Here is a 25,352-nt window from a genome sequence, read left to right on the forward strand (position 1 = left end):
TCTGAGGCACAGCCGTAGTTTCAGATATTATATATCGTCTCTGAGAGAGAAACGCCCCTAGATCTTTAGTCATTAATAGGAGGCGGTACAGAGGAGAATCAGGCTGATTTCCCAGAAATGGCATGACCTGCAGAGTGTAGAGGGAGGAGAAAAACGTTATGAGTTTGGGCTGTGATAAGGAACACCAGAAACATTGTGGTTGTGTTGACGCAGGGGGTTAAATTTATGCTTCGATAGTCAACTTGCTTACGATTGATAAAACATTGCAGTGATTTTCTTTCACTTTCAGTTTTAGACGGTGGGTTTCTGGGAAATGGTCTCACTTGTTGTCAAGTCGGTTTATGTCCCTGTTTATCTCAGACCTCTGGTTAACTCATTTAAATATATATTCACAGTTCAGAAAAATAAAGTTAGATAACTTTAGACTTTTCCTTCTCAATTGCATGCTTATACTTTAATGGATTATTTAATAATTAACTAAATGAAGCCATGTCAAAGTATATGTCTGTAAGATGCATTCATTCTGAACTTTTCTTCCAACTCAACACCTGCCAACTGCTAAATACAAAAATATTTGGTTTAACTGGTTTAAATTATTGCATTTGATTACTTTGTGCTAATTTACAAATTTTTAAGTTTTGAGTATTTTTCGATGAGATGGTTTTCAGTATTAGGTTTTGGAAATTAATTACTCTGTTTTAAATATTTGCTGAATTATATGCATGTGTTGTCAATCTGTTATCATTAAGTGCAAATATGCAAAATATTCTTTTGCCTTCAATATTATGGAGAGAGGATTCTCAGAAATGGTCTCACTTGTTGTAAAGTCATTAACCTGGTTTGTTTGTGTGTGTGTAAACACTATATATAAAATGAGCTGCAGAGTAAAGTGAAGCAGAACTTGCCCTTCCTGTTTATGAAAATCATGTTGTTGTTTTTGTATTTTAGGAGTTTGGGCTGAGACCACCTCAGGAAGTCCTTTCAGCCAGATGCCATCTCACTGTACAATCAGTCCCCTCTGTGTCTGTACAGGGGGGTCAGGAAGTGAAGCTTTACGCTCTCCCTAACAGTCTAAATACCAATACAAACACTCACCCTTGACTCATGTAACAATGAAAAAGACAACCTCTGGTAGCCTTTACCTGCTGCTGACAACTTTTAAAATCAGAGATTATTTATCTAGGAAACTGGAAGGCAAATATGCATTTATTTCAAATCTATTACAAACCACATACTAAAAGTCATGTGTTTGTCACAGCTGAGTGCATCAAAGAGACATACCTAACCTCATGTTTGACATTATATAAAAAAAACCTGTTATTTTAAGGTAGATGAGCTACTGAAAACATTGTGGTCGTGTTGACAACAGTTCTTCTGCAGGGGGTTAAATTTGTGCGGCAATAACTTGCTAATGATTGATAAAACATTGCAGCAATTTTTTTTTACTTTCAGGTTTAGACAGTGGGTTTCTGGGAAATGGTTTCTCTTGTTAAGTCGGTTTATGTCCTTGTTTATCTCAGACATCTGGTAATAAGATTAACTCATTTAAAAATGTATTCACAGTTTAGAAATGATATTTTTTACATGAGAGGGTTTTCGGGAATTAGGATTTGGAAATGAATTACTCTTCTGTTTTAGATATTTGCTGAATTATATGCATGTGTCTGTTATAATTGAGTGCAAAGATGCAAAATGTACTTTTGCTTTCAATATTAAGGAGAGAGATTTCTGGGAAATGGTCTCATTTGTTGTAAGTGTGTGTGTGTGGGGGGGGAGGGGGTGGATGGGTGTGGACTGTACTGTAGACTGAATGTATAAAAGGGAGGAACAGAGTAAACTAAAACAGAACTCCAGCTCCTTTCCTGAGACAAACTGAGCGGTAACTTGATGAACACACTGATTTGTAAGTCTACACTTCTTATCTCTTAGTGTTTGTGATAGTGGATTTAGTTGTATTAGCATAATTTTATGAATTCATTTTAGTATTAAAATTATTTGTTTTTGTAGTCCATCTTGAACAAGTATAACAAATGCACTGGCCAATTTGGCTCCCAGGTTAAGTTTTGGAGAAATACATTTTTTGCATGACGTAAAAAAGAGGTTTCGGACCATGATGACTGGGTAAAATCATAGTTACCATCACATTGATGACATATAGACAATCGTAATTTAAGGATTGGCAAATATGGATTTTCAATATCATGTTTGGGTAGCAGTCACTGATGCCAGATGTTCACGTAACAGTTACACCATCTCCTCCTTTTGTTCTGTGTATCGCCTTTCGTATACTAATAATAATGGCATTTATTTAAATTAGGTAATTTCTCTACTCCTGCAGGCTTTTCTCCCTTGACTCTACTGATTGCTCCGGGCAGGTCATACTGGAACTAACTTGATTTCCCCAGGCAGGCAGGTAAGCAGCCACAGCCTAACTTTGGGGACCTAATTCACTGTTTTCAATGTATATACTGTATTTTGGCATAAAGGAAATGTGCAGGTGTTAAGAATAGGTACAGGATACAAATAGGATCCCTATATAATCCATGGTGGCTCACTGGAGAGTCTTCAGGTCGTTTTCAGACATCCTGCGCAAGTGCGGTGGGAAATGTTGAAATCTACAATCAATTGGACAGAAAACAGTAATTGCAATATATAATGTGTACTTGTTCTTTGTGGGTGGTTTAAAAACACAACAGGACACTCCCCCACTGCAAATCACCGGATCGCTCTTTTGATTTCTTTTTGCAACTGGTAACACTGTACTAGAAGGTATCTATAAAGGGTGACATGACACTGTCAAGAACAAATGACACGGCCATGACACATGATACATGAACCCTAACCCTAACTTGTCATGACAAAAACCGAATGACACTTACTAAAAGTGTGGTCATAAACGTTTATTACTTGTTTATAAACGTTTATGACATGTTGATGACAGTGTCATGTCACTATTTTGTAGATACCTTCAACTTAAGTGTAACTGATAGTTTGTACACCTGTGCTTGCTTTAAGTCAAAGTTTTTCCTAAGAAAAAGGTCTGAGTTGATGCTCATTTTCTTATATATTAAAATTGTATTGCCTTCCATATATTCCTTAGACATCACAAAAGAAAAAACAAACAAATCCAAGGCAGCAGGACAAGCAGTATTTATGTAGCACAATTCATACCCACTTGATGGTATTACAGTTTTTTCCAATTGCTAACACACTAAAATGACATGCATAGCAGAAGTATTTAAACTGACACACAGAGAGGAAAACCTCTTCTCAAGTCTTCAAAAGTCTAAACACATTTTCTGCTTTACACACATTTTGCAATTCAAAATGGCGCTTTTTAAATGTGCTGAACACTGTTCTCTGCATAAGCCATGCATGGATTCATGGTATCCATTCACAACAAACATGCAGAAATATTGACTTAAAACTTAAAAATTGCATGTTATTTCAGGAGACCTGACAATACCTTCTGCCATTGGTATGATGTTTCTAGGTGACACTGTGGGCCCCATTTCAGAAAGTATGTTTAGTGAAAACTCAGTGTTAGTTGACTCTCTGGGTTTTGGGTTTCACAAAGACAGTTCAGCCACAACTCTGAGTCAGATGCTATGGCAACGTACTAACGGTCTAACCTGCTCCTATCAGGTTTTTTTAGCTCGGTCTCATGGCAGTTTGTTATATAGTTATGTTATTTAATCTATTAAGTCGTGGACAGGACACGTAAATGGCATTTTTTTCGTGTGGCAATTACGAAATTGAAAGCAATGCATTTTAATGGGAAGCATATTTCTTGATCCCACAACGCTGACGGTAGCGAGTAATATTGATAAGGTTGGTCAGGGTGGTGGATGGGTCGGAAAACACAGGACTTTCACCCCGGGGATCGCGTCCCGCGTGTTGCAGTTCCTTTGTCGGCGTGTCCCGCGTGTGACGGTTCCTTTCCTCGTTCTTCTTTTTTCCTAACCACAACTGTCCCGTTATTGTGGCGCCTCATTTCCCCGTTGTTGCGTCCCCCAGAGCAGGTTCGAAAAGCGTGACCTGTACACGTTCAAAAATCGTTGCATGTACACGAAAAAAACGTCAAAATCGTAACGTGTACACAAATTAATAAATCAAAATAACGTGACTTTGTGATTTCACGACCTGCCATGAGACCGGGTTGGGTTTTCTTTACCTGAGTTTATTTCCCTTTATAACCCTAGATGTTAAAATTCTTTACCTCCCCATGTGTTAAGTACAGTACTTAATATTTGAGATTTTGTTGAAACAAGTAAAATCATCTACCTCAACCCACTGCCTTTAATTTAATTAATCTTAATCCTGATATGTAGCTCTGTTGCCAACTGCTGATTTGAATTTGTCAGTTGACCCAATATTGTCCCATAACGTGCTATAATGGAAAATATTCCACAAAAAGATTTAACAATTGTTTTATATTAATATTACATCTTAACAGTAGCACACTATACCTGTACTTTACGTAATTTAATATTAGTGGGAGATCTGAGCCTGTACTAGTTTTAAGGTTGCACTAGTGGCAATAGGGAACACACAGTGGTACTGCAACTGAGGGTTGAATTCTGTGCATTTTTATTTTTGTACATTTTACAGATTTGGACCTGAGTGCACTTCCAGAGCAGAAGACATAGACCTACACTTTTACTGCACATACTTGGAGTCTTAAATGTTTTCTGATTAGTTACTACCTCCTCAGAGGGTTGGTCTTGGTCATCTTGATTGTAAATTTAGGACTTCAAAATGTTTAATGTAAGTTATTTCAAAAGCCACAAACGGCCTGCTGATGGTTATAAAGAAAAAAGCACATTGCTAAAACCCATGATAGGGCCTCTCCCTGTTTATAAAGTTCCCCTGAAAGAAGAACAAATCAATGTCAAAGGGTGCAAGCGATTCAGTTTTGGTAAAGAGTCAAAACCTAATCCTAAACCTAATCGCACCATAATGGTTCTCGGAGCAACTGGGGCTGGGAAGTCAACTCTCATCAATGGGATGATCAATTACATTCTAGGTGTCAAATGGGAGGATTCATATCGGTTTAAGTTAGTTGATGAGGATCAGTTGAAATCACAAGCTGAAAGTCAGACTTCTGAAGTCACTGTGTACAAAATCAACTACGAGAAAGGCTTTGAAATAGATTGCTCACTGACCATTGTTGACACTCCAGGCTTTGGAGATACAAGAGGCATAGAAAGAGACCTGATGATCACAGAACAGATACGTAATCTCTTCTCTGCTGATTGTGGTGTCACTGAAATTGACGCTGTGTGTTTTGTAGCTCAGGCTGCTTTAGCACGACTCACACCATCACAGAAATATGTGTTTGATTCTATACTCTCAATCTTTGGCAAAGATGTGGCAGAAAACATCCGGGTTCTGGTGACATTCGCAGACGGCCAGCAACCACCAGTTCTAGAGGCAATCAATGCTTCAGGTGTCCCATGTCCTAAAACAAAAGGTGGGCTGCCAGTTCACTTCAAATTCAATAATTCCGCGTTGTTTGCAGACAACAAATCATCTGCAGCAGACAGTATGAGTGGGGATGATGAAGATGAAGGAGGCTTTGATCAGATGTTTTGGAACATGGGAACAAAAAGCATGAAGAGATTCTTTGTCGCTTTAAATATGATAGAAACCAAAAGCTTGACATTGACTAAAGAGGTCCTCAGAGAAAGAAACCAGCTAGAGAATTCAGTTGAAAATGTGCAGAAGCAGGTTAAAGTTGGGTTAGCCAAGCTCGAGGAGATAAAAGAGACAACTGGAAAACTAAAAGAGCATGAGGGAGAAATCAGCAGAAATGAGAACTTTGAGTTTGATGTCAACATCAAAAAGCCTGTTCAAATAGATATTTCTGGAACTGGAACTTACATCACCAACTGTCAGCAGTGCCATGTCACCTGTCACTATCCCTGTGGAATACCAAATGATGCAAATAAAGCAGGCTGTTGTGCAATGGGAAGTAATGGATACTGTACTGAGTGTCCAAATAAATGTCATTGGAGTGTACATCATAATCAGAAGTACAAATGGGAGTATAAGGATGTTAAAGAAAAACGAACAGTGCAAGAGCTGAAAGAAAAGTACCAGAAGGCCACAAAGGCTAAAATAACTGTTGAAGAATTGGTTAATGAGCTGAAAGCTGACTATGATCGTGTGCAGGCTGAGGTGGTGAAACTGATGGAGAGGTCTTCTCAGTGTTTAAACAGACTTAAAGAGATAGCACTGAAGCCAGATCCTCTCTCCACTACAGACTACATTGACATGCTTATTGATGGAGAGAAAGCTGAGGCCAAGCCAGGCTGGAAGGAACGAGTTGAGTCCTTGATGAACATGAGACACAAAGCAGAGTTATTGGCTAAAGCAGCCAGAGGAGAGAAACTCCTCCATCGTCAAGAATCTCAGATCTAGGATGATAAGTTTATACTGCGTCAACACGACACTCAAAACTGTGTGCCATGCTATCGATACACTTTCCAAATGCTATCACATTGCTTCAGCTCTGATCAGACAGCTACTGAAGGAAAGGCATGTGTTATTTCATTGTTGATTTGTATGTATTGTAAAATGTGATCTTGTTAAGCCAAATACTCTTCCAAAGTGCATTGACATACTTATTGAAAGAGAGAAATCTGAGGCCAAGCCTCAGTGGAAGAAATGAGTCTGTGTCTTGTTAGTAAGCCTGAGATTAAAATTACTTTGACTAAGGAAATCTCAAGCATAAATTTGTGTAAGATAAAATCTGGCATTTCTTTTGTAAAAATGTATACCTGAAAATGTATTCTTCCTCTTCCAGACACTTAATCAAGTGTTCTTTTGTGTTTTGGGGAATGAGGAAACATTAAAAACAGTTGACTTAAAAAACACGACAACAATGTCTTTACACAATGTCATGACAACCTTCAGTCTGGAATGTATGTAGGGCAGGAATATATCTTTGTAAGCTGATATAAAATTCACCTCTTTTGATTAATTCTATTGAATCTGTATATTCAGATTCATACCAAATTATCATTGCTCCTGATTATCTCACCTCAGTGACTCCTTTTAAGTTGGTGGATGGGTCAATAATGTCTCTGTAGCCTATTGGACAACCACTAAAAGAACCTTTACACCATGTTTCCTGGAGGACAACAATATGCACCATCGAAGGCTGCAATATTACAAGACACACTTTAACTATGTTCAGCCTGTTGAAATCTCACTTGGGTACAATGATAGAGAGCAGAAGAGGCACTATCATTATATCCCAATACTGCAAAGCCTCAAAGCAATGCTAAAAGATGAAAGTGCAGCTCAGCAGAGTTTTCGGGCAAAGGGGGCTTTGCGTTCTCCTTTACCTTGTTAAGGTAAACTAGGTTAGCCTCCTTGTGCACGCTTCTCAAATGTACTTTCAAATTCGTGGGATTTTTCCCTTTAATAAATTGTCGACATATTTTACCACCATCCACTGCAAGGCACTTGCTTTTATCTGACACATTTCCATCAACCTATGTTTATGCACATTTTGAAGTATCGCATTAGAAAATGTTGATGGAAACAGCAAAATTCATAAAAACTTCCTCAAAAATCGGAAAAACGTTTTTATTATTTTCCATGTTTTTGTGTCTAAGTGACTGATGGGAACAACAGTCTTTGACATTGGTCCAGTATTAAGCATAGAGAGTTTCAGAGAAAACTAAAGTAAACGTTACATCCCATGAACCAGTTGGTACAGTGTTGTTGTGTAACAGCACTACCTGATCTGTTCCTCATAGCAATCAGATCAAGTTCAATTGTGTTGAAACAAATTCCACAACTATTCCCCCACCCTTCTCAGACTCCGGCTGCTGCCACTCAGCAGTTAGGTGACTTTTCTAAGTATTTGATCTCGGTCCAATGGGGGTGAGAGAAGCTGCAAAGTCACATTCAGTTCTCCACCTGCTTTGTCTGACATTCATCTGCTGATAGGTCTGAAATTGTTTCCTCATACTTCTGGCTCTGTGTTGCTTCTTCTTACAGACACTTAACTCTCATGTTGTCCTCGGTCAAATTTGACCCGTTTTCAAAACTTCTATAACAGAAATTTGGGTTTCTTTTTAACCAAATTACTCAAATAACCATTATATATAGCATTTGAAAAAATTGAAATGGTTTCAAAACCTGACTAAACTTTGGCATACACACATCAGTAAAGGCTACAAAGGTTAGGATGGCTACAAGCTGTAACCACGGTGATTGATATGAGGATCATCTTCTGAATAATAATTAATGTTAGGCCCTCCATAAATTGATATTTCAAAAAAGTAATTTATTTAAAACAAGTAATAATGCAGTGTGATTTTAAATCAAATTAAGTCCCACACATAAATATGCTTGTTTTTTTCCCTTTAGTCTTTGCTATTAATATTCATCAACTGCACAATTAGAAAATTGCGTTTTTAAATAACTATGCATGGAAAATAAAATTACAAAAATGCTTTACTACTACTCTATTTTAGTCTATTATAATTGAGTGGAAAGATGCAAAAGATACTTTTGCTTTCAATATTACGGAGAGTGGTTTCTCAGAAATGGTCTCACTTGTTTGTAATTGTGTGTATGTGTGTGTGTGTATGTCTACTGTAGGCTGATTATATAAAAGGGAGCAGCAGAGTAAACTAAAACAGAACTCGCGCTTCCTTCCTGAGACAAACTGAGCGGTAACTTGCTGAACACACTGATCTGTAAGTCCACACTTTTTATCTTTTAGTGTTTCTGATAGTGAATATATTAGTTGTATTAACATAATTGTATGAATTAATTTTAGTATTAGAATTATTTGTTTTTGTAGGCCATCTTGAACAAGTATAACAAATGCACTGGTCAATTTGGCTCCCAGTTTGAGTTTTACATAAATAATTTTTTTTGCATGCCATAAAAAAGAGGTTTCAGACCATGATGACTAAAAGCATGGTAACCATCACATTGATGAAATATAGACAGTCGTAATTTAAGGAGGGCAAATATGGATTTTCAATATCATGTTTGGGTAGCAGTCACTGATGCTAGATGTTCATGTAACAATTACACTGTCTGTGTATCGCCTTTCGATATACTAATAATGACATTTATTTAAATTAGGTAATTGTTCTATTCCTGCAGACTTTTCTCCCTTGACTCTTCTGATTGCCTCGGGCAGGTCATACTGGAGCTAACTTGGTTCCCCTGGCAGGTAGGCAGCCGCCATTACACTAACTTTTGGGACATAATTCACCTTTTTTCAGGGTATATATGTGGTCATGTTAAAGGAAATGTGCAGGTGTTAAGAATAGATACAGGATCCCTATATAATCTATGGTGGCTCACTGGAGAGACTTAAGGCCGTTTTCAGACAGCCTGTGCTGGCTGTATGAGGGTCCAGCAAAAACACAGGTCTTATCATTCATTTTGAATGGGTAATGCTGGCTTACGCGGGGAGTGACACAGGGGGAAAACTCAAAAAAAATGCAGCAGGTCTGTGGTGAAAAGTTGAGACCGACTCAACTTTTAGAGAAACGCAACCCCACGTCACGCTCTGGTGGCCAATCATGTAACTGCTGATCAAACCTGTCAGTGTGTTTTGAGCTATGCAGGGTTTCAAGTCAAATTTAAGACTTTAAGACCTTTTTAAGACCTTAATGAATGAAATGAAATTAAGACCTATATCCTGACATAAAAGTATATATAGTATAAGTATACATATTAAATACAGTCATAGTATAAGTATATATTATATATACATAGTATAAATACAGACACAAAAGTTGTTGCAAAGTTAAGAAACATATTAAAATTAAATAAAAGTGATGAGCGAAAAAAGAACTACAGAATAAAAAAAACTTTCAATGAGCATTAATAGGATAAGCAGGTGGGGATACATACATAGGGAAATTAAGAGCCATTTAAAATAACTTTTAAGGCCTAGATTTTTTTAGACCCCACGGAAACCCTGGCTATGGTTTGAGGAGGCGTGAGAGTCCCGTACAGGAAACAGGAAACATCACTGCTTTATCGCTACCACAGGTACGTTTAAAATCATGAGGGTAAAAAAATAATACACCGCACAACCCTGCTGCAAATCACCAGATTGCTCTTTTAATTTAAATGCCCGGTAACAACTGAGCAACAGAGTCAGTATTAATGTTAGTTTTTACACCTTTGCTTGCTTTGAGTCAAAATTTCTGCTAGGAAATAGGTCTGAGTTGATGCTCATTTTCTTATGTATTAAAATGATATTGCCTTCCATATATTCTGTACACATCAGAAAAGAAAAAGAAAACAAATCATTTATTTATGTAGCACATTTCATACCCACTTGAAGTGTTTTACATAAAGATTAAAAGAAGAGAAAGAAAAAAACCTTACAATAAAGATAATGGTATCCATTCACAACAAACATGCAGGAATATTGATTGTTATTTCAGGAGACCTGAAAATACCTTCTGCTATTTTTATGTTTCTAGGTGACACTGTGGGCCCCATTTCAGAAGGCAGGTTTAGTTCAAACTTAGTGTTGGTTGACTCTCTGGAGTTTTGGGTTTCACAAAAACAGTTCAGCCACATCTCTGAGTCAGTTCCTATGGCAACGTACCAACGGTCTAACCTACTCGCTAGCAGGTTTTGTTCACCTGAGTTTATTTCTCCTTATAACCCTAGATGTTAAAATTCTTTACCTCCCATGTGTTAATAAACAATGACTTTTTAATGAAGAGATATCATACAAGTACAAATGCAGTACAGTACTCAATATTTGTCATGTTCATCCACCTTAACCCACTCCCTTTAACTTAGTTCATAGATATTGTCCCAATAACATGCTATAATGGAAAATATTCCCAAAAAATATTTTAACAATTGTTTTACATTTTCATCAGGTCCATTAAGTCAAAAACAACGCAGACAATAAAAATACTTGAAATAAATGAATAATAAGTCACAAATTAAATGGTATGGATTAGTATGGCTCTGTTCAGAGGACAGCAGCAGCAGCATTAGGGGACGATCACACAGTTTAAGATTTGGAGAGCTAAGCTATTCCCCCATATGAACAGAGCAGCAACGATGACATAGAAGCCTATGCCACATTATACACGACAAGGTGGAGCTGGGGAGGAGGTGGGTTGCATAGATGCGAGCAGCAAGCAGTTAGAGCAACTAAAGCTGATTTAAGTAGCCATTCAGCAGCGAGGGGAGTTGACCAGCTGATGCACTGATGCAGATGGTAGCACCGTGTTGGTGGCCAATAACGGTTAGCAGTGTCTTGACTACTTGGCCTGCCAGAACTGACGCTGACACTCAATTAATATTGCTTCTTGACAGTAGTACACTGTATCTGTGCCTTACGTATTTCAATATTAGTCGGATATCTGAGTCTGTATTAGTTTTAAGGTTGCACTAGGAGCAATAGGTAACACACAGGGATGCTGCAACTGAGGGTTGAATTCATTGCATTTTTAATTTTTGTGCTTTTCATCTTTTGCAGTTTTGGACCTGAGTGCACTTCCAGAGCCAAAGACATACATAGAAGACCTACACTTTTATTGCACAAACTTGGAGTCTTAAATGTTTTCTGATTTCTGATTGGTCATCTTGATTCTAAATTTAGGACTATAAAATGTTGAGTTATTTCAAAAGCCCCAAACGGCCTGCTGATGGTTATAAAGAAAAAAGCACATTGCTAAAACCTAAAATAGGGCCTCTCCCTGTTTATATAGTTGACCTGAAAGAAGAACAAATCAATGTTGATGGGTGCAAGCGATTCAGATTGGGTAAAGAGTCAAAAGATAAATCTAATCGCACCATAATGGTTCTCGGAGCAACTGGGGCTGGGAAGTCAACTCTCATCAATGGGATGATCAATTACATTCTAGGTGTTAAATGGGAGGATTCATATCGGTTTAAGTTAGTTGATGAGGGTCAGTCGAAATCACAATCTGAAAGTCAGACTTCTGAAGTCACGGTGTACAAAATCAACTACGAGGAAGGCTTTGAAATAGATTGCTCACTGACCATTGTTGACACTCCAGGCTTTGGAGATACAAGAGGCATAAAACGAGACCAGATGATCACAGAACAGATACGTAATCTCTTCTCTGCTGATTGTGGTGTCACTGAAATTGACGCTGTGTGTTTTGTAGCTCAGGCTGCTTTAGCACGACTCACACCATCACAGAAATATGTGTTTGATTCGGTGCTCTCAATCTTTGGCAAAGATGTGGCAGAAAACATCCGGGTTCTGGTGACATTCGCAGACGGACAGCAACCACCAGTTCTAGAGGCAATCAATGCTTCAGGTGTCCCATGTCCTAAAACAAAAGGTGGGCTGCCAGTTCACTTCAAATTCAATAATTCAGCGTTGTTTGCAGACAACAAATCATCTGCAGCAGACAGTATGAGTGGGGATGATGAAGATGAAGGAGGCTTTGATAAGATGTTTTGGAACATGGGAACAAAAAGCATGAAGAGGTTCTTTGCTGCTTTAAATATGATAGAAACCAAAAGCTTGACATTGACTAAAGAGGTCCTCAGAGAAAGAAACCAGCTAGAGAATTCAGTTGAAAATGTGCAGAAGCAGGTTAAAGTTGGGTTAGCCAAGCTCGAGGAGATAAAAGAGACAACTGGAAAACTAAAAGAGCATGAGGGAGAAATCAGCAGAAATGAGAACTTTGAGTTTGATGTCAACGTCAAAAAGCCTGTTCAAATAGATATTTCTGGAACTGGAACTTACATCACCAACTGTCAGCAGTGCCATGTCACCTGTCACTATCCCTGTGGAATACCAAATGATGCAAATAAAGCAGGCTGTTGTGCAATGGGAAGTAATGGATACTGTACTGAGTGTCCAAATAAATGTCATTGGAGTGTACATCATAATCAGAAGTACAAATGGGAGTATAAGGATGTTAAAGAAAAACTAACAGTGCAAGAGCTGAAAGAAAAGTACCAGAAGGCCACAAAGGCTAAAATAACTGTTGAAGAATTGGTTAATGAGCTGAAAGCTGACTATAAGCGTGTGCAGGCTGAGGTGGTGAAACTGATGGAGAGGTCTTCTCAGTGTTTAAACAGACTTAAAGAGATAGCACTGAAGCCAGATCCTCTCTCCACTACAGACTACATTGACATGCTTATTGAGGGAGAGAAAGCTGAGGCCAAGCTAGGCTGGAATCAACGAGTTGAGTCCTTGATGAACATGAGAGATAAAGCAGAGTTAATGGCTAAAGCAGCCAGAGGAGAGAAACTCCTCCATCGTCAAGAGTCTCAAATCTAGGAGCAAAATCAGGACTTGTGCCAACCAAGACTAAACACATTCCATCAAACATTTTTTAAATCACAAAAATGTTTAATTTCTTCTTTGTGTTTTGTGTTTACAATTTCAGTCGTAGTGCAGCAGCCTAGTTTGAAGCGTTAGTTTGAAACAGTTCCTGAAAGCGTCCTTATATGACGAGTTTGCAATGAGAAAGGGGTGTTAAATGACATGTGTCGACACGACACTCAAAGCTGTGTACCGTGCTATCTATACACTTTCAAATTGCTATCACATTGCTTCAGCTCTAATCAGACACCTACTGAAGGAAAAGCATGTGTTATGTCATTGTTGATTTTTATGTGTTGTAAAATGTGATCTTGTTCAGCCAGAAATTAAGCCGGATACTCTTCCAAAGTACATTGACATACTTATTGAAAGAGAGAAATCTGAGGTCAAGCCTCAGTGGAGGCAATGAGTTTGTTCTCTGATATTCACAAGACAAAAAGCAGAGTATGTGTCTTGTTACTAAGCCTGAGATTAAAATTACTTTGACTACGGAAATCTCAAGCATAAATTTGTTAAGATAAAATCTGGCGTTTCTTTTGTAAAAACGTGTTCCTGCAAATGTATTCCTTTGACTTTTTTATTCCTTTTGACCATTGACTTCCTGTCAGCATCACCACCAATGTAAAAGTCTGCAGTTCTTTTAACTCTGCAAACCTGAAAACTGAAAATGTGATCATAATTATATTTTATCATCATTTATGTAATTCCTTAAATGTTTACATATATCTACACTGCACTTAGTTTACAGTATCCAATACAGTGTTTTATATAAGGATATTAACTTCTTGTAAAGTTTTAAAGTTTTGTTTTCTGCTTTTCAATTTTTTCTTTGATATTTGAAAAATATAGCTTTTTTTTTAACAAAAATATGTATTGAATTGCATTTTATTTTCCTGTAGTATGGAGGCTACAAATAAAATCAGTTTTGTATAAATGCTGCTTTAAGTGTTTCCTGCTGTTTTCTGATGTGTCAACTCCTCTTCTAGGACATTTCAAATCAACCTTTACACAGTTTTGGAACAACTTCTAGTCCAACATCTTTTGGGCTAGACTTCTAGTCCAAGCAGTTAAAACAACTTCATAAAATGACTAAATATCAGAGATATGGAACAAACCTGACCACAATAGTTTCATTCAAAAAGATGAAAGTTAGATTTGACAGTTAAACGTACCTTTCTGTTACCTCACAATACGTTTTGCATTCCCACTGACCGATAGAGGAGAGCTGAGCTGTATTAGGATTGTGTTTAGTGATATGGGGAGGTTGTAATCACTTTGCACTTTGCTCGGCATATCCATCTGGGAACTTTCCGTTGGAGAACTTTTGAGAAGGGGTGAAAATACTGGTTAGCTGATTGGATGAACCATCTGTCTATCACCTATGTTGGTGACAGACGGGCCAAATCAACCAATCAGATCCACAAAGCATATGAAAATACAACCACAAGCCCGCCCCTGCTGCTGCAGGCAAAGCATAGCTCGTTAGCTCAGCAAGCAAGCAACATGTCGGTAAAGGAGATTTGCCGCTTGTGTAACGAGAATTTAGGAATAAAAGGCACCATTTCAGGTTCCTGGACCGCTGTCTGAAAATACTGGTTAGCTGATTGGATAAACCATCTGTCTATCACCACCTAACCCGCCTCAAAACCAATGCTGATTGGCCCGGTCGTTTGGCTAACCGCTCCAAATTTTCTCTATCTCAAGATGCCAGACTGATCTGCGAAACTGGAGCTCAGATCAGGACGGTCTCATGAGGCTAGAAACCTTGTCCACAGGGTGGCAGCACAGCATTTTCTAATAATATGATCAGCCGTTAATAAGAATGAGGTGGACAACTAAACTAGGGAATTGGGAAATCTGATGTTTGTGTTTGGGAAATTAGTATCTTACAGGATTTAGAAATTCTCCCACAAAAAAGAAAAAAATAACTTGCAAACTGTGAACTTATTGTTGACAGTTGCAGGTGAATTAACTTATTACTGATGCTGCCTTTGGAGTCACATGTTGCCATTTTGCAACTTCAATCTTCAAACATTAGCATATCATATAGTTTGTAACTTACCTCTGTTAGAGACTACGGCAGCAAAGAAATGTAATCATTTAAATTGATAAGAATTGAATACCTAATTATTAAATATACAACCAGTGCTGATTGCTTAATGTCTGAAATACAACTTGAGTCGGTAGATGAGAACCAACTATGTGGAGTAATATTATTTGAATTTCCCTCTTTAAAGCCAGCACAGAGCTCGGTTACTAAAAGACAATACCCCCTAGCAACAGTCTGTTCACCCTGCTGCCGAATGATAAGCGATGCAGTAGTATCTGCTGTTGTACCACAGGAATACAGAGCAGCTTCTTTCCTCCTAAACTCATCCTCTGTACTGTACCGTAAATAACAGGGCTCCAGACTGCGACCAAATGGTCGCATTTTACAAGCATTTAATGAGAAAGTGCGAGTAATTCTTAAAACATTTAATTTAATTTTTACCATATGCTGAAAAGGAGGAGAGAGCAAGTCAGCCAGAGTTGGCCAATGTGTGTGAGAGTGGGAGGGTCTGTGAGTGATTAGTGATAACGTCAACTATACACTCGTGTCTCTCTATCGTAGCATCACACTAATCGTCCGCACTCTGCACATGCTGTTGCACAGCACTCTGTTACCATGTTTCTGTGAAAATCCTGATGTTGCAGTCCATAATACTTTTACGAATGTCGATCTGCAGCCGAGGATTATCCCTTTTGTTTCCTAAAGACCGTACATTGGCTAGGAAAATGCTCTGTAGTGATAGTCGATAAGGAGTTAGCCTTAGCTTAACGCTAGCCCTCTTATCTTTGAAGGTTTTAACCCAGCTTGCCTGCACGTCTGGTCGGCAAAGCTGTGTGGATAGACCTCGGCAGTGCTGTTGTATTCGGCCTCATCACAAAATCGACCACATTTTTCCTTAGTGTTGTCTCAGTCACAGACAAAAAATATGAAGATTTATTTCACTTAAATGCCTGTTCATTCACTGATTTATTTGCATTTTTACATGCTTATATCAGCTCTGACCCGCCCAATGTAGGCTGAGTATTTTGCAGCGGCCTTTGTTCAAATCCAATCTGCGGTCCTTTGCTGCATGTCATAACTACCACCCTTTACTGTCTATCCACTGTCACTATCTAATAATAAAAACGCCCCCCAAAAAATAATCTCACACCCTTTAAAAAAGTATATTTGCATTTCAAAACCTTAGGAAATGGACAGCGACATGAACACACACGCCTATTAACTTGATAATAAAGCCGTAAAGTAGGCTTTCAACTCAGGACAGCGCCACTTCTCACAGATACAGATAGGATTGGAGATGAGAAGATTAACTGATATGCATAGGCGCCGATTTACGTTTTCCCCCGTGGATGCTCAGTATTTTCCGTGGGTGCTCAAGCTCTGGAGCACCTATCGGCACCTATGGCAGCATATTTACCCCCTTTGAATACTCAGAAAAGCAGGTCTCCCCACCTTATCACCTTAACTACAGGGGCATGATTAGATACTGACTTACAGCATCACTTCCTGGTATGGGAGCTGCAAGGCCTACAAATAAACCACCCCCCAAAAAAAACAAAAACCAAATGGGTTCATTCAATAAACCCATTTCTGATTCTGATTTGTGTCCGCATAAGTGTAATTTATGTGGCAATAAACTTTATTGGTGGAAATTTTCTAATTTTCTAAAAAACTATACAGTAAAATCACATGAAATTTGACATGTTCATAGTCACGGTCACCCTGAACAGGAATGTATAAGTGTACATTTGAGCTAACCAAAGGATTTTGTATATGACAGTACATGAATTGTGTCACGTGTAACTTGTGAAGTTGGTGAATTGCAAATTGAGGATAAAAAATTGCACCAAAAAATGGCTCTTCAGCATAGTTCAGCATTAATAACTTTGATATATATTTGGACACACAATGTAAAGTTGATCTTTGGGATATCTTTAGAGTACATGATTTGAGTTCAGCATTTTCAGTGAAAACTTCCACACAAAAAACTGAACATTTGGTATTAAAACATGTTGAATTTAATGACACTAAATATTAGTACAAAGTATCACCTTCATATTACCTCAGTTAAACCTTAACACACACACACACTCAAACACACACACACACACACACACACACACACACACACACACACACCATCTGTACACACACACAGACACAGACACAGACACACACACACACACACACACACACCATCCGTTCATTTCACTTCTTCATCAGGATTCATATACAAAAAAAAGAAAACAATATAAATATAAAAAAAACATTCTAACATAACGGTAACGGTAACATCAACATTTTATAGCATACTTAGGTTACCATAGGGAGTAAAGTGTGTATGTTGTCAAATGTCACAACAAATAAACATCTTTAAATGTTTTTTCATAACCTGTTTATGACTGATACAGTTACTATTACTATTACTTTAGATCACCCACACACAAGCTACCCATAGTTTCACTGGGTCATTGTTCGTACAATCATTAAATATTGTAGTACAAAATAGGTGATACATGTTTCATTATGGTACTACATGTAAATACATCCCTGTAAAAGTACTGCAGTAGTAGAGAGAATACTACAGACACAGTGGAGTCATTGAACAAAATCTGAAATGTATTGATGAAAAACAATAAAGTACGATCACAACATAGGTTTATTTGAATCAAAGCAAAAATAAATAGCTAGGAAACAGAAAAGAAAAGACAGTACTACTGTAAAACATCTAATGCAGTGTTCCTCAACTTTAAAAAGTACAACAGAGCTGTGATTACTGTACTTCTACATCTTCATCAACTCTGTGTTGTGGATTTGGCCACAGGTTCTCAACTACATCGCAATTAGCCAAACATCTTGGAAAAAACCTTCAGGCATGGCGAACAATGTGGTATGGTATGAGTATATTTGTATATGTATATATACAATATATATATATATATATATATATATATATATATATATATATATATATATATATATATATATAAAGTTTATATCTCAATCATCATTAACGAGTTTGCTTTACTCGTCAGGATCTGAGATCCTCGGCTTGTCAGTCATGGGGGTCGATGGTCACATGGATCTGCTCACAAAGCTCCGCCTCCTCAGGACTCAACTGATGTCGTATGTCCCAATCAGGTGTCTGCAACAGTGGACAGATTAAAAGTAGTATCACACATGTAATCTGTGCTGTATAACATGCATTAATATACTGAGTATTACAGGTTAAGAGTTAAACTGGTGTCCATTTCATTGAGTGAAATCTGTTGAGGATCTCAGGTTCTGATAGATCAGAGTTTCTAAAACTTGTTTTTTTACAGGTACCCTCATTTGAGAACACTGTGATAGATTATTGGTAATGTTTTAGTATCTTTAATGTCTGTTAAAACATGAGTAAAGCTTTATTTCCACATAAGAATGTTGTCACAACTATAGAAAACAACAAATCATAACACTGACAGATACAAATCAAGTCCTAAAAAGTGCAGAAAAGGAAGCACATGTCAAGTTCACAATTTAAAAACAAATGATATCCTTTACTCTAAGACAAAAACAAGGATATCAAAAAATATGTTTATAGACAAATGCAGACACATTACAACTTCCAGGTTTTAATCATAATGTGTTAAACTTTGTGTTGTCTTTAAGGGTCAAAACCAAGTCTTTTTTGTCACACGCCATTTTTGTTTTTTTTCAACATTTTCAAATATGTTTTTTACTGCCACCGGTACCATATTTACACCCCTATAACCTTATCACCACTAGTTTTACACTTATTTTTTGAACTGATGGTCAGTAAGCCTTATTAATATGAAGTAAAATCACATTGTCTTAAAAAAAGCAGGAATTGTAAATTATTTTAACTAATAAGATCAGAGGATGTCTATAGATAATCACAGACTGTCAGTTTACAGTTTTTCTTGATTGCTTTGACCTGCTTAAAGAAACTGGGATCCACTTGGTTTTCATCATCACCGTCTCAGCAGAGCAGAAGACACCTCTTGCAAATGTGTTAACCCTTTCTCATTGGATTGACACATTTCCCCCACGCTTTTGCAGAACAGTTAACACGGATGTCATTCAAGCAGTCCAACCTCCACTGTTTTAGCTATGGTAACCAAACAGAAACCATCTGTTCCTAACTATTAGAAACTACCTACATCAGTAAGAAATCACTGAAGCACCTCTTTGACACTCCTTGACACAAATCTTCAATTAGCAATCAGTCAGCAGGGTTAGGCCATGTGGCCCCATCATCAAGACAGAAGAGACTGAGTATCAATAGTGGCTATTTTTTATACTCTACAGCAATAGATGTTTATACTTTACTGTAATATATTTTATTTTTATTTTCCTAATTTCTTATACTCTAATAGAATTTATTTTGGTTTGGTTTACATGTATTTTGTGTAAAATTTACAGTATTTCAGTTTTCAGCCACAGTTTGAAAATAACAATGGAATCAATAAAATTTGCATCAAATCATTTCTGATTCTGGATCCAATTCTTGGCAAGAAGGCAAATTTGACAACAAATGGCTCTGGCATGAAAGCTCCGTACAGTAATATGCTACAATGACAAGCAATGGTGCACTGATTCGCACTGAGTGCTGTATTTTGTATTTTGTTGTCCACTGTGTAATGGTTGATTGGAAGAGCTCATAAACTTGTTTGCAAGTTGTGTTGTTTGAATGCAAAATTTGCTTTTGTTTTAAATGTTTTGGCACGGTTAGAGCCTTTTGCAAACAAAATGTTTCATTTTGACCATGAGGGCCACTGTTTCGGCCTGTGTGTTAACTGTTTTGAAAATGTGGAGTTTGAGTTGACTGCTGTATCAAAGTAATCAAGAAAAACTGTAATCAGGACAATGCTATAAAATTGAATAACAAAACCCAAACGTAAATGAAAGTACCAAGCTGATCCTAAGAGCGTTTTAAAAAATCATCCATCCGTGTTATTTTTTGGGCAATTATGTATAAAGAAACACAAAAATCTGTTATAGAATATTTAAAAATGGGTCAAATTGGACCCGAAGACAACAGGAGGGTTAAATACTTATTTAACAAGTGACTGCACACTACTACACATGCTGCACTACCAGAGCTATCAACTTGTGTCCAACTTTCACAGTAAAAGTAAAGAAGAATCCTCCCATTGTAGAAAGTGTAAAGGATCCAACCAGTTGTGTGTTTAATGGTCTCATCATCTCAGCTGATGTTATATTGTTGGCTAGTTTCCTTTATAATAAAACATCAGATTTTATAAACTACATGTGTTTTGTGTGCAGGAATCTTAATGTGTAAAGTAACTAGTAACTAAAGCTGTACCAGATGAATGTAGTGGAGTAACTAAAGTAACTAGTAACTAAAGCTGTAACAGATTAATGTAGTGGAGTAACTAAAGTAACTAGTAACTAAAGCTGGAACAGATGAATGTAGCGGAGTAACTAAAGTAACTAGTAACTAAAGCTGTAACAGATGAATGTAGTAGAGTAACTAAAGTAACTAGTAACTAAAGCTGTAACAGATGAATGTAGTAGAGTAACTAAAGTAACTAGTAACTAAAGCTGTAACAGATGAATGTAGTAGAGTAACTAAAGTAACTAGTAACTAAAGCTGTAACAGATGAATGTAGTAGAGTAACTAAAGTAACTGGTAGCTAAAGCTGGAACAGATGAATGTAGTGGAGTAAAAAGTACAATATTTCCCTCTGAAATGTAGCGGAGTAGAAGTAGAAAGTAGCATGAAAAAGTATTTGAAAACATTTGGACTTAAGTACAGTACTGGAGTAAATGTACTTTGTTACATTCAACCGCTGGACGGTGCATTGCATTTCTTGCATGCTTTGTTTACATTCAAAGTGTTCATTCTTTGCACATTTTCTGGAAAATATATTATTTAAAGGTACTTTATTGTTACATACACATACATGAAGCGAAATTCATTCTCTGCATTTAACCCATCCCTCAAGGGAGCACTGGGCAGCCAATCACAGCGCCCGGGGACCAACTCCAGATCTGAGTCAGCGCCTTGCTCAAGGGCACTGACGGGAGAACCTAGTACATGTTTTTGATGGTGGGGGGACTGGAGCTCCTGGGGGAAACCCACGAAGACATGGGGAGAACATGGAAACTCTACACAGAAAGGCCTGGGACGACTGGGATTCGAACCGGGAACCTTCTTGCTGGCCACAGTGCTAACCATCTCATAATATTCTTTGCTAAATTTTACATCCTTAAACGTTAATTTGCCAGTATAACCTCACTTTATTGTGTTGATGAAAGAAATGGTGCAATACATTAAGACAATTACTTCGTCAAAAAACTAAAAGTGATTATAACTGTAAGACTGTACTCTAATATTGTCACGTTGCTGACCCCTGGCATGTTTTATGTTCATTTTATTTTGTGACTTTTTTGTTTTTCCACTTTTTCAAATGCGATTTTTTTTTCCAGTCTGCTTTCATGTATATTTCTGTATATTTTTTACATCTACTAAAAAATACTGAGTTTAAATAAAATGTTAAAAAAAGGCTTTATTTACATTTATTTATTTATTTTTTTCAGTTCTTGTACTGACTTTACATACATAGTTGGCCTAATTATGTCATATGTCAAGTTTTTCTTTTCTTTAATGTTTTTGTCTTGAACAAAATGTTTGAAATGAATGTGTTAATGAAGGAAACTACAGCACGGACTCACTGGGCTCTCTGACATTCCTGAACACAATAAACTGTCACCTTCCCACCACACTCTGCTGCTGTCCCTCTTTATGGTTCCTCTGGACAGGGAAAGTTAGGATTTCAGGTTTCTTAACTCGTCCTGAATAATTCAAAACCAAAACTGTCCGTATCATTTATCTCAGTCAATACAAGGTAATCATCAGTTTTATAAAAGGAGGAGATATGTCAGTCTAAGTGAACTATTTGAGAAGTTTAGAGAGGGAATGTCTCTGTGGTGAACTGATAACTCAGACATCTGAACATGAAGAAGGACCCCAGACTCTGCAGCCCAAACACACTGAAAGCCATAATCGACTAGCCTCATTTTAGTGTTAATTTCATCAGACGAGACGAGACTAAATATGTTTGTCAACGACCTTTTTTACCATGACTAAGACGAGACGATGACGAGATTGCACCAATGTCCCAAAAACGCTGGCTAAGACTAAAACATGCATTATTGTTGACAAAAAAAGACAAGACTAAAATTGCATAAAATCATAATTTTCGTCTACAATCATCTATATATTTCTTTTTTTTTATCTAAACCTGAACCAAACCTTAACCCTAACTATCGAGGGGGGGTATCTGTAAAATACAAAAGTTTTGTGTATTACAGATCAGTGGTTGCGTTACACTTTGTTCCATGGCATACAGGTAAAAAAAAAGAAGTCATAATCTAGTCTGTTATTACCTGTCAATTCTATTTTAATGATATTAAGACATAGCTTATTTTAATTGGGAAGTAATGTGCCTGAATAGAAATGAGGTAGACTGTAGAGAAAAACAGCCACACTTGTTAAAAAAAACACAATATTTCCCTGTGAGTCTTTGTGGTCTTCATGTTTTTGTCTCTGTAGTTATTTTGTGTCTCTATTGGTCTTTTCAGTATCTATAAGAGACATTAGCATGTAACTATAGCTGTCAGATAAATGTAGTGGAGTAAAAAAAACACAATAGTTCCCTCTGAAATGTATCAAAGTAGAAGTGTAAAGTAGCATACATGGAAAAGTACCTTCAAACTGTAGTACAGTCCTAGAGTAAATGTAGTCAGTTACTTTGTCAAACTGTAGTACAGTCCTAGAGTAAATGTAGTCAGTTACTTTGTCAAACTGTAGTACAGTCCTAGAGTAAATGTAGTCAGTTACTTTGCAGCGCTGCTGTGGGACTGACCTGAAAGGTCCTGGAAGAGAAAACGGAGCTGCAGAAAGTAAAGAAAGCCATACTGACACATCAGAGGACAACAGACAACACTTGAGGCATAATAACATTTAGTTATTGTTTATTATTAAATTATTTCCCCATCTTTCAGTGGCAGCTATAATATTACCCCACAGGACAATAACATGTGAGTAAATATACATTAAGAGTCATTTAAAGTATTCACATTGTCTTCATGTTTTAAAATTTCCAAGAAAATAAACTTAATGTGTAATGTAATAGTAGATAAACATGTTAAAATAAGCAGGAAGCTGTTAACCCAATGTACAAATATCAACAAAGTAAACTGGGTGCAATGAAAACATATTTAAAAATTTATCTCAACCTCCTTATATTTGAATTTGTATTTTACAGAATTATTTAGTTTCATTATGATTCAGTAGAACACAACAACATGAACATTTATGCACATCAATACAATAACTCATTAACATTATTCAGTTTGTTTTTCAAATGTCAAAGAAAATAAATTGAAGAGCAGATAAAAGAAACTTAAAAACTTAACAAGAAGCTAATATTCCTGTTTAAAACCCTGTATTAAGTAAATATAGCTAAACCTTTTTATAAAAAATAATAGTTAAATGATGAACATCACATTTTCAGTGTTCAGGTTTGCAGAGTTAAAAGAGCTGCAGACTTTTACATTGGTGGTGATGGTGACAGGAAGTCAATGGTTCCAACACACAATGTGGTCACACTTAAACATTCATCACCACACGTTGATCTGTGTTTCCCTTCTTGGTGAACAACATGTAGCAGTATGAGTTGAACTCCTAACTACCTGGCGCTCTTTTGACCAATCACTGCCTCAGGGCCCTGTATAAAAGCAGCTAGTTGTCCTCCTTCCGCCCTCTCTTGGGCCAATGTCTGAGTCACCAGTTTTACATGAATGAATGTAGCTGAGGGGTTTGGCTCCCTACATTAATTTGGTTGATTTAGTTGTTTCTTTCTTTACTTTCTTTCTATTTTTCAATTTAGTTAAAAGTTGTAGTCATATTTTGTTTTCTTTTCATTAGTGAGTTTTCTACTTAAAGCTTGAGTTTTTTTGGTTATCTTATTGTGCTAATTATAATTAGTGTTTTGTTTCTTTTGATTTTATTGCAAAGTCTTTTCTTTGGAATTCTTGTTTTGCACGGCCTCCTGGAGCCACTAGTGGTTCTGGCCTTTATATTGTATCTATAGTGTGTTAAAGTGAACCCCTTTAATTGTGTGTGTGTGTGTGTGTTTTTCCCATTTCTCTCCCCATTTTTAGTTGCTGAGAGCCAAAGGTGGTGGTGTTGGTGTCTGGGTGGTGGTTTCTCCTTCCCTGTGTGCTGTGTCTCCCTGTTTTCATTTGCTTTGTTCACTGTTGTGTTTTTGTGTGTTCACGGGTGAATTTCCCTGGGATCCCCTTACTGCCCTCGTACCCCCTTCTCCGCCACTGGTAAGCCTCAGCAAAATTATTTTCTCCCTTTTTGGGGTGAATGTGTTTTAAATTGATTGTTTTTAACTTTATTGAGTTTATAAAAGAATAAAAATGTATTCCGTTGAAAGTTGAACCTCGTCTTTTGCGACTTTTGTATACTGACCTGTGTGACCTTAAATATATCAATAATCTTGCAATTGGAAGTAAAACCATTCATTAGTAAGTGATATCATTCTCTGGGTGAAATTCCCAGGGTGGCGTTGTCTGTGTTTTTGAGGTGGGCTTCATCTAGAATACTACCTCCTCTGTTCTGTCAGCTCTCGTGCCGCCACAAACATGCAACAAACTCCTGAAGGAATACATTTACTCAAAAGAAACTTCAGTTTTTGTCTCAGACATATTTAGGATTGAGATTTTCTTGGTTATTTAAGTCATGTAAATCTCGGTATCGAGACTATTTGTCCTGTTTGTTCTTTATAATCTGTGTCAGAAAAGATTTCCTCTTTGTCTTGGTGGTTATCTGTTTAGGTCTTGGCTGATATTGGTCTTGTCTTGGTTGGCACTGATCTGGGTGTGTTCTGCTTTGTTCATAATCAGTGGTCCTTTCTTTGCCTTGGTTTGTATCTGGCT

The 25,352-nt window shown here is 37.2% G+C and overlaps 1 protein-coding gene and 1 long non-coding RNA gene across 2 annotated transcripts; both read left to right on the forward strand.

The window, feature by feature from the left end:
* Nucleotides 1-1,854: 1,854 nt before the first annotated feature.
* Nucleotides 1,855-13,279, forward strand: si:ch73-170d6.2 (uncharacterized). Its single transcript, XM_028594376.1, has 4 exons — nt 1,855-1,903; nt 2,339-2,413; nt 4,612-4,962; nt 11,819-13,279. The coding sequence occupies exons 3-4, from the start codon at nt 4,759-4,761 to the stop codon at nt 13,277-13,279; spliced, it is 1,665 nt and encodes a 554-aa protein (XP_028450177.1). The 5' UTR covers nt 1,855-1,903; nt 2,339-2,413; nt 4,612-4,758.
* LOC114565495 (uncharacterized) lies at nt 8,669-11,799 on the forward strand. Its single transcript, XR_003693936.1, has 3 exons — nt 8,669-8,717; nt 9,136-9,205; nt 11,495-11,799. It is a non-coding gene; the product is annotated as an uncharacterized LOC114565495 (long non-coding RNA).
* Nucleotides 13,280-25,352: the final 12,073 nt, after the last annotated feature.

This window comes from Perca flavescens, chromosome 12 (assembly GCF_004354835.1).
Source record: "Perca flavescens isolate YP-PL-M2 chromosome 12, PFLA_1.0, whole genome shotgun sequence".
Taxonomy (NCBI): Eukaryota; Metazoa; Chordata; class Actinopteri; order Perciformes; family Percidae; genus Perca; species Perca flavescens.

Bases quoted from the DNA above. Each gene is read 5' to 3' on its own strand.
- si:ch73-170d6.2 (XM_028594376.1), top strand. From the start codon at position 4,759: ATGTTTAATGTAAGTTATTTCAAAAGCCACAAACGGCCTGCTGATGGT. The intron at 4,963-11,818 runs GTTCTCGGAGCA...CGCACCATAATG, and splicing joins AACCTAATCGCACCATAATG to GTTCTCGGAGCAACTGGGGC.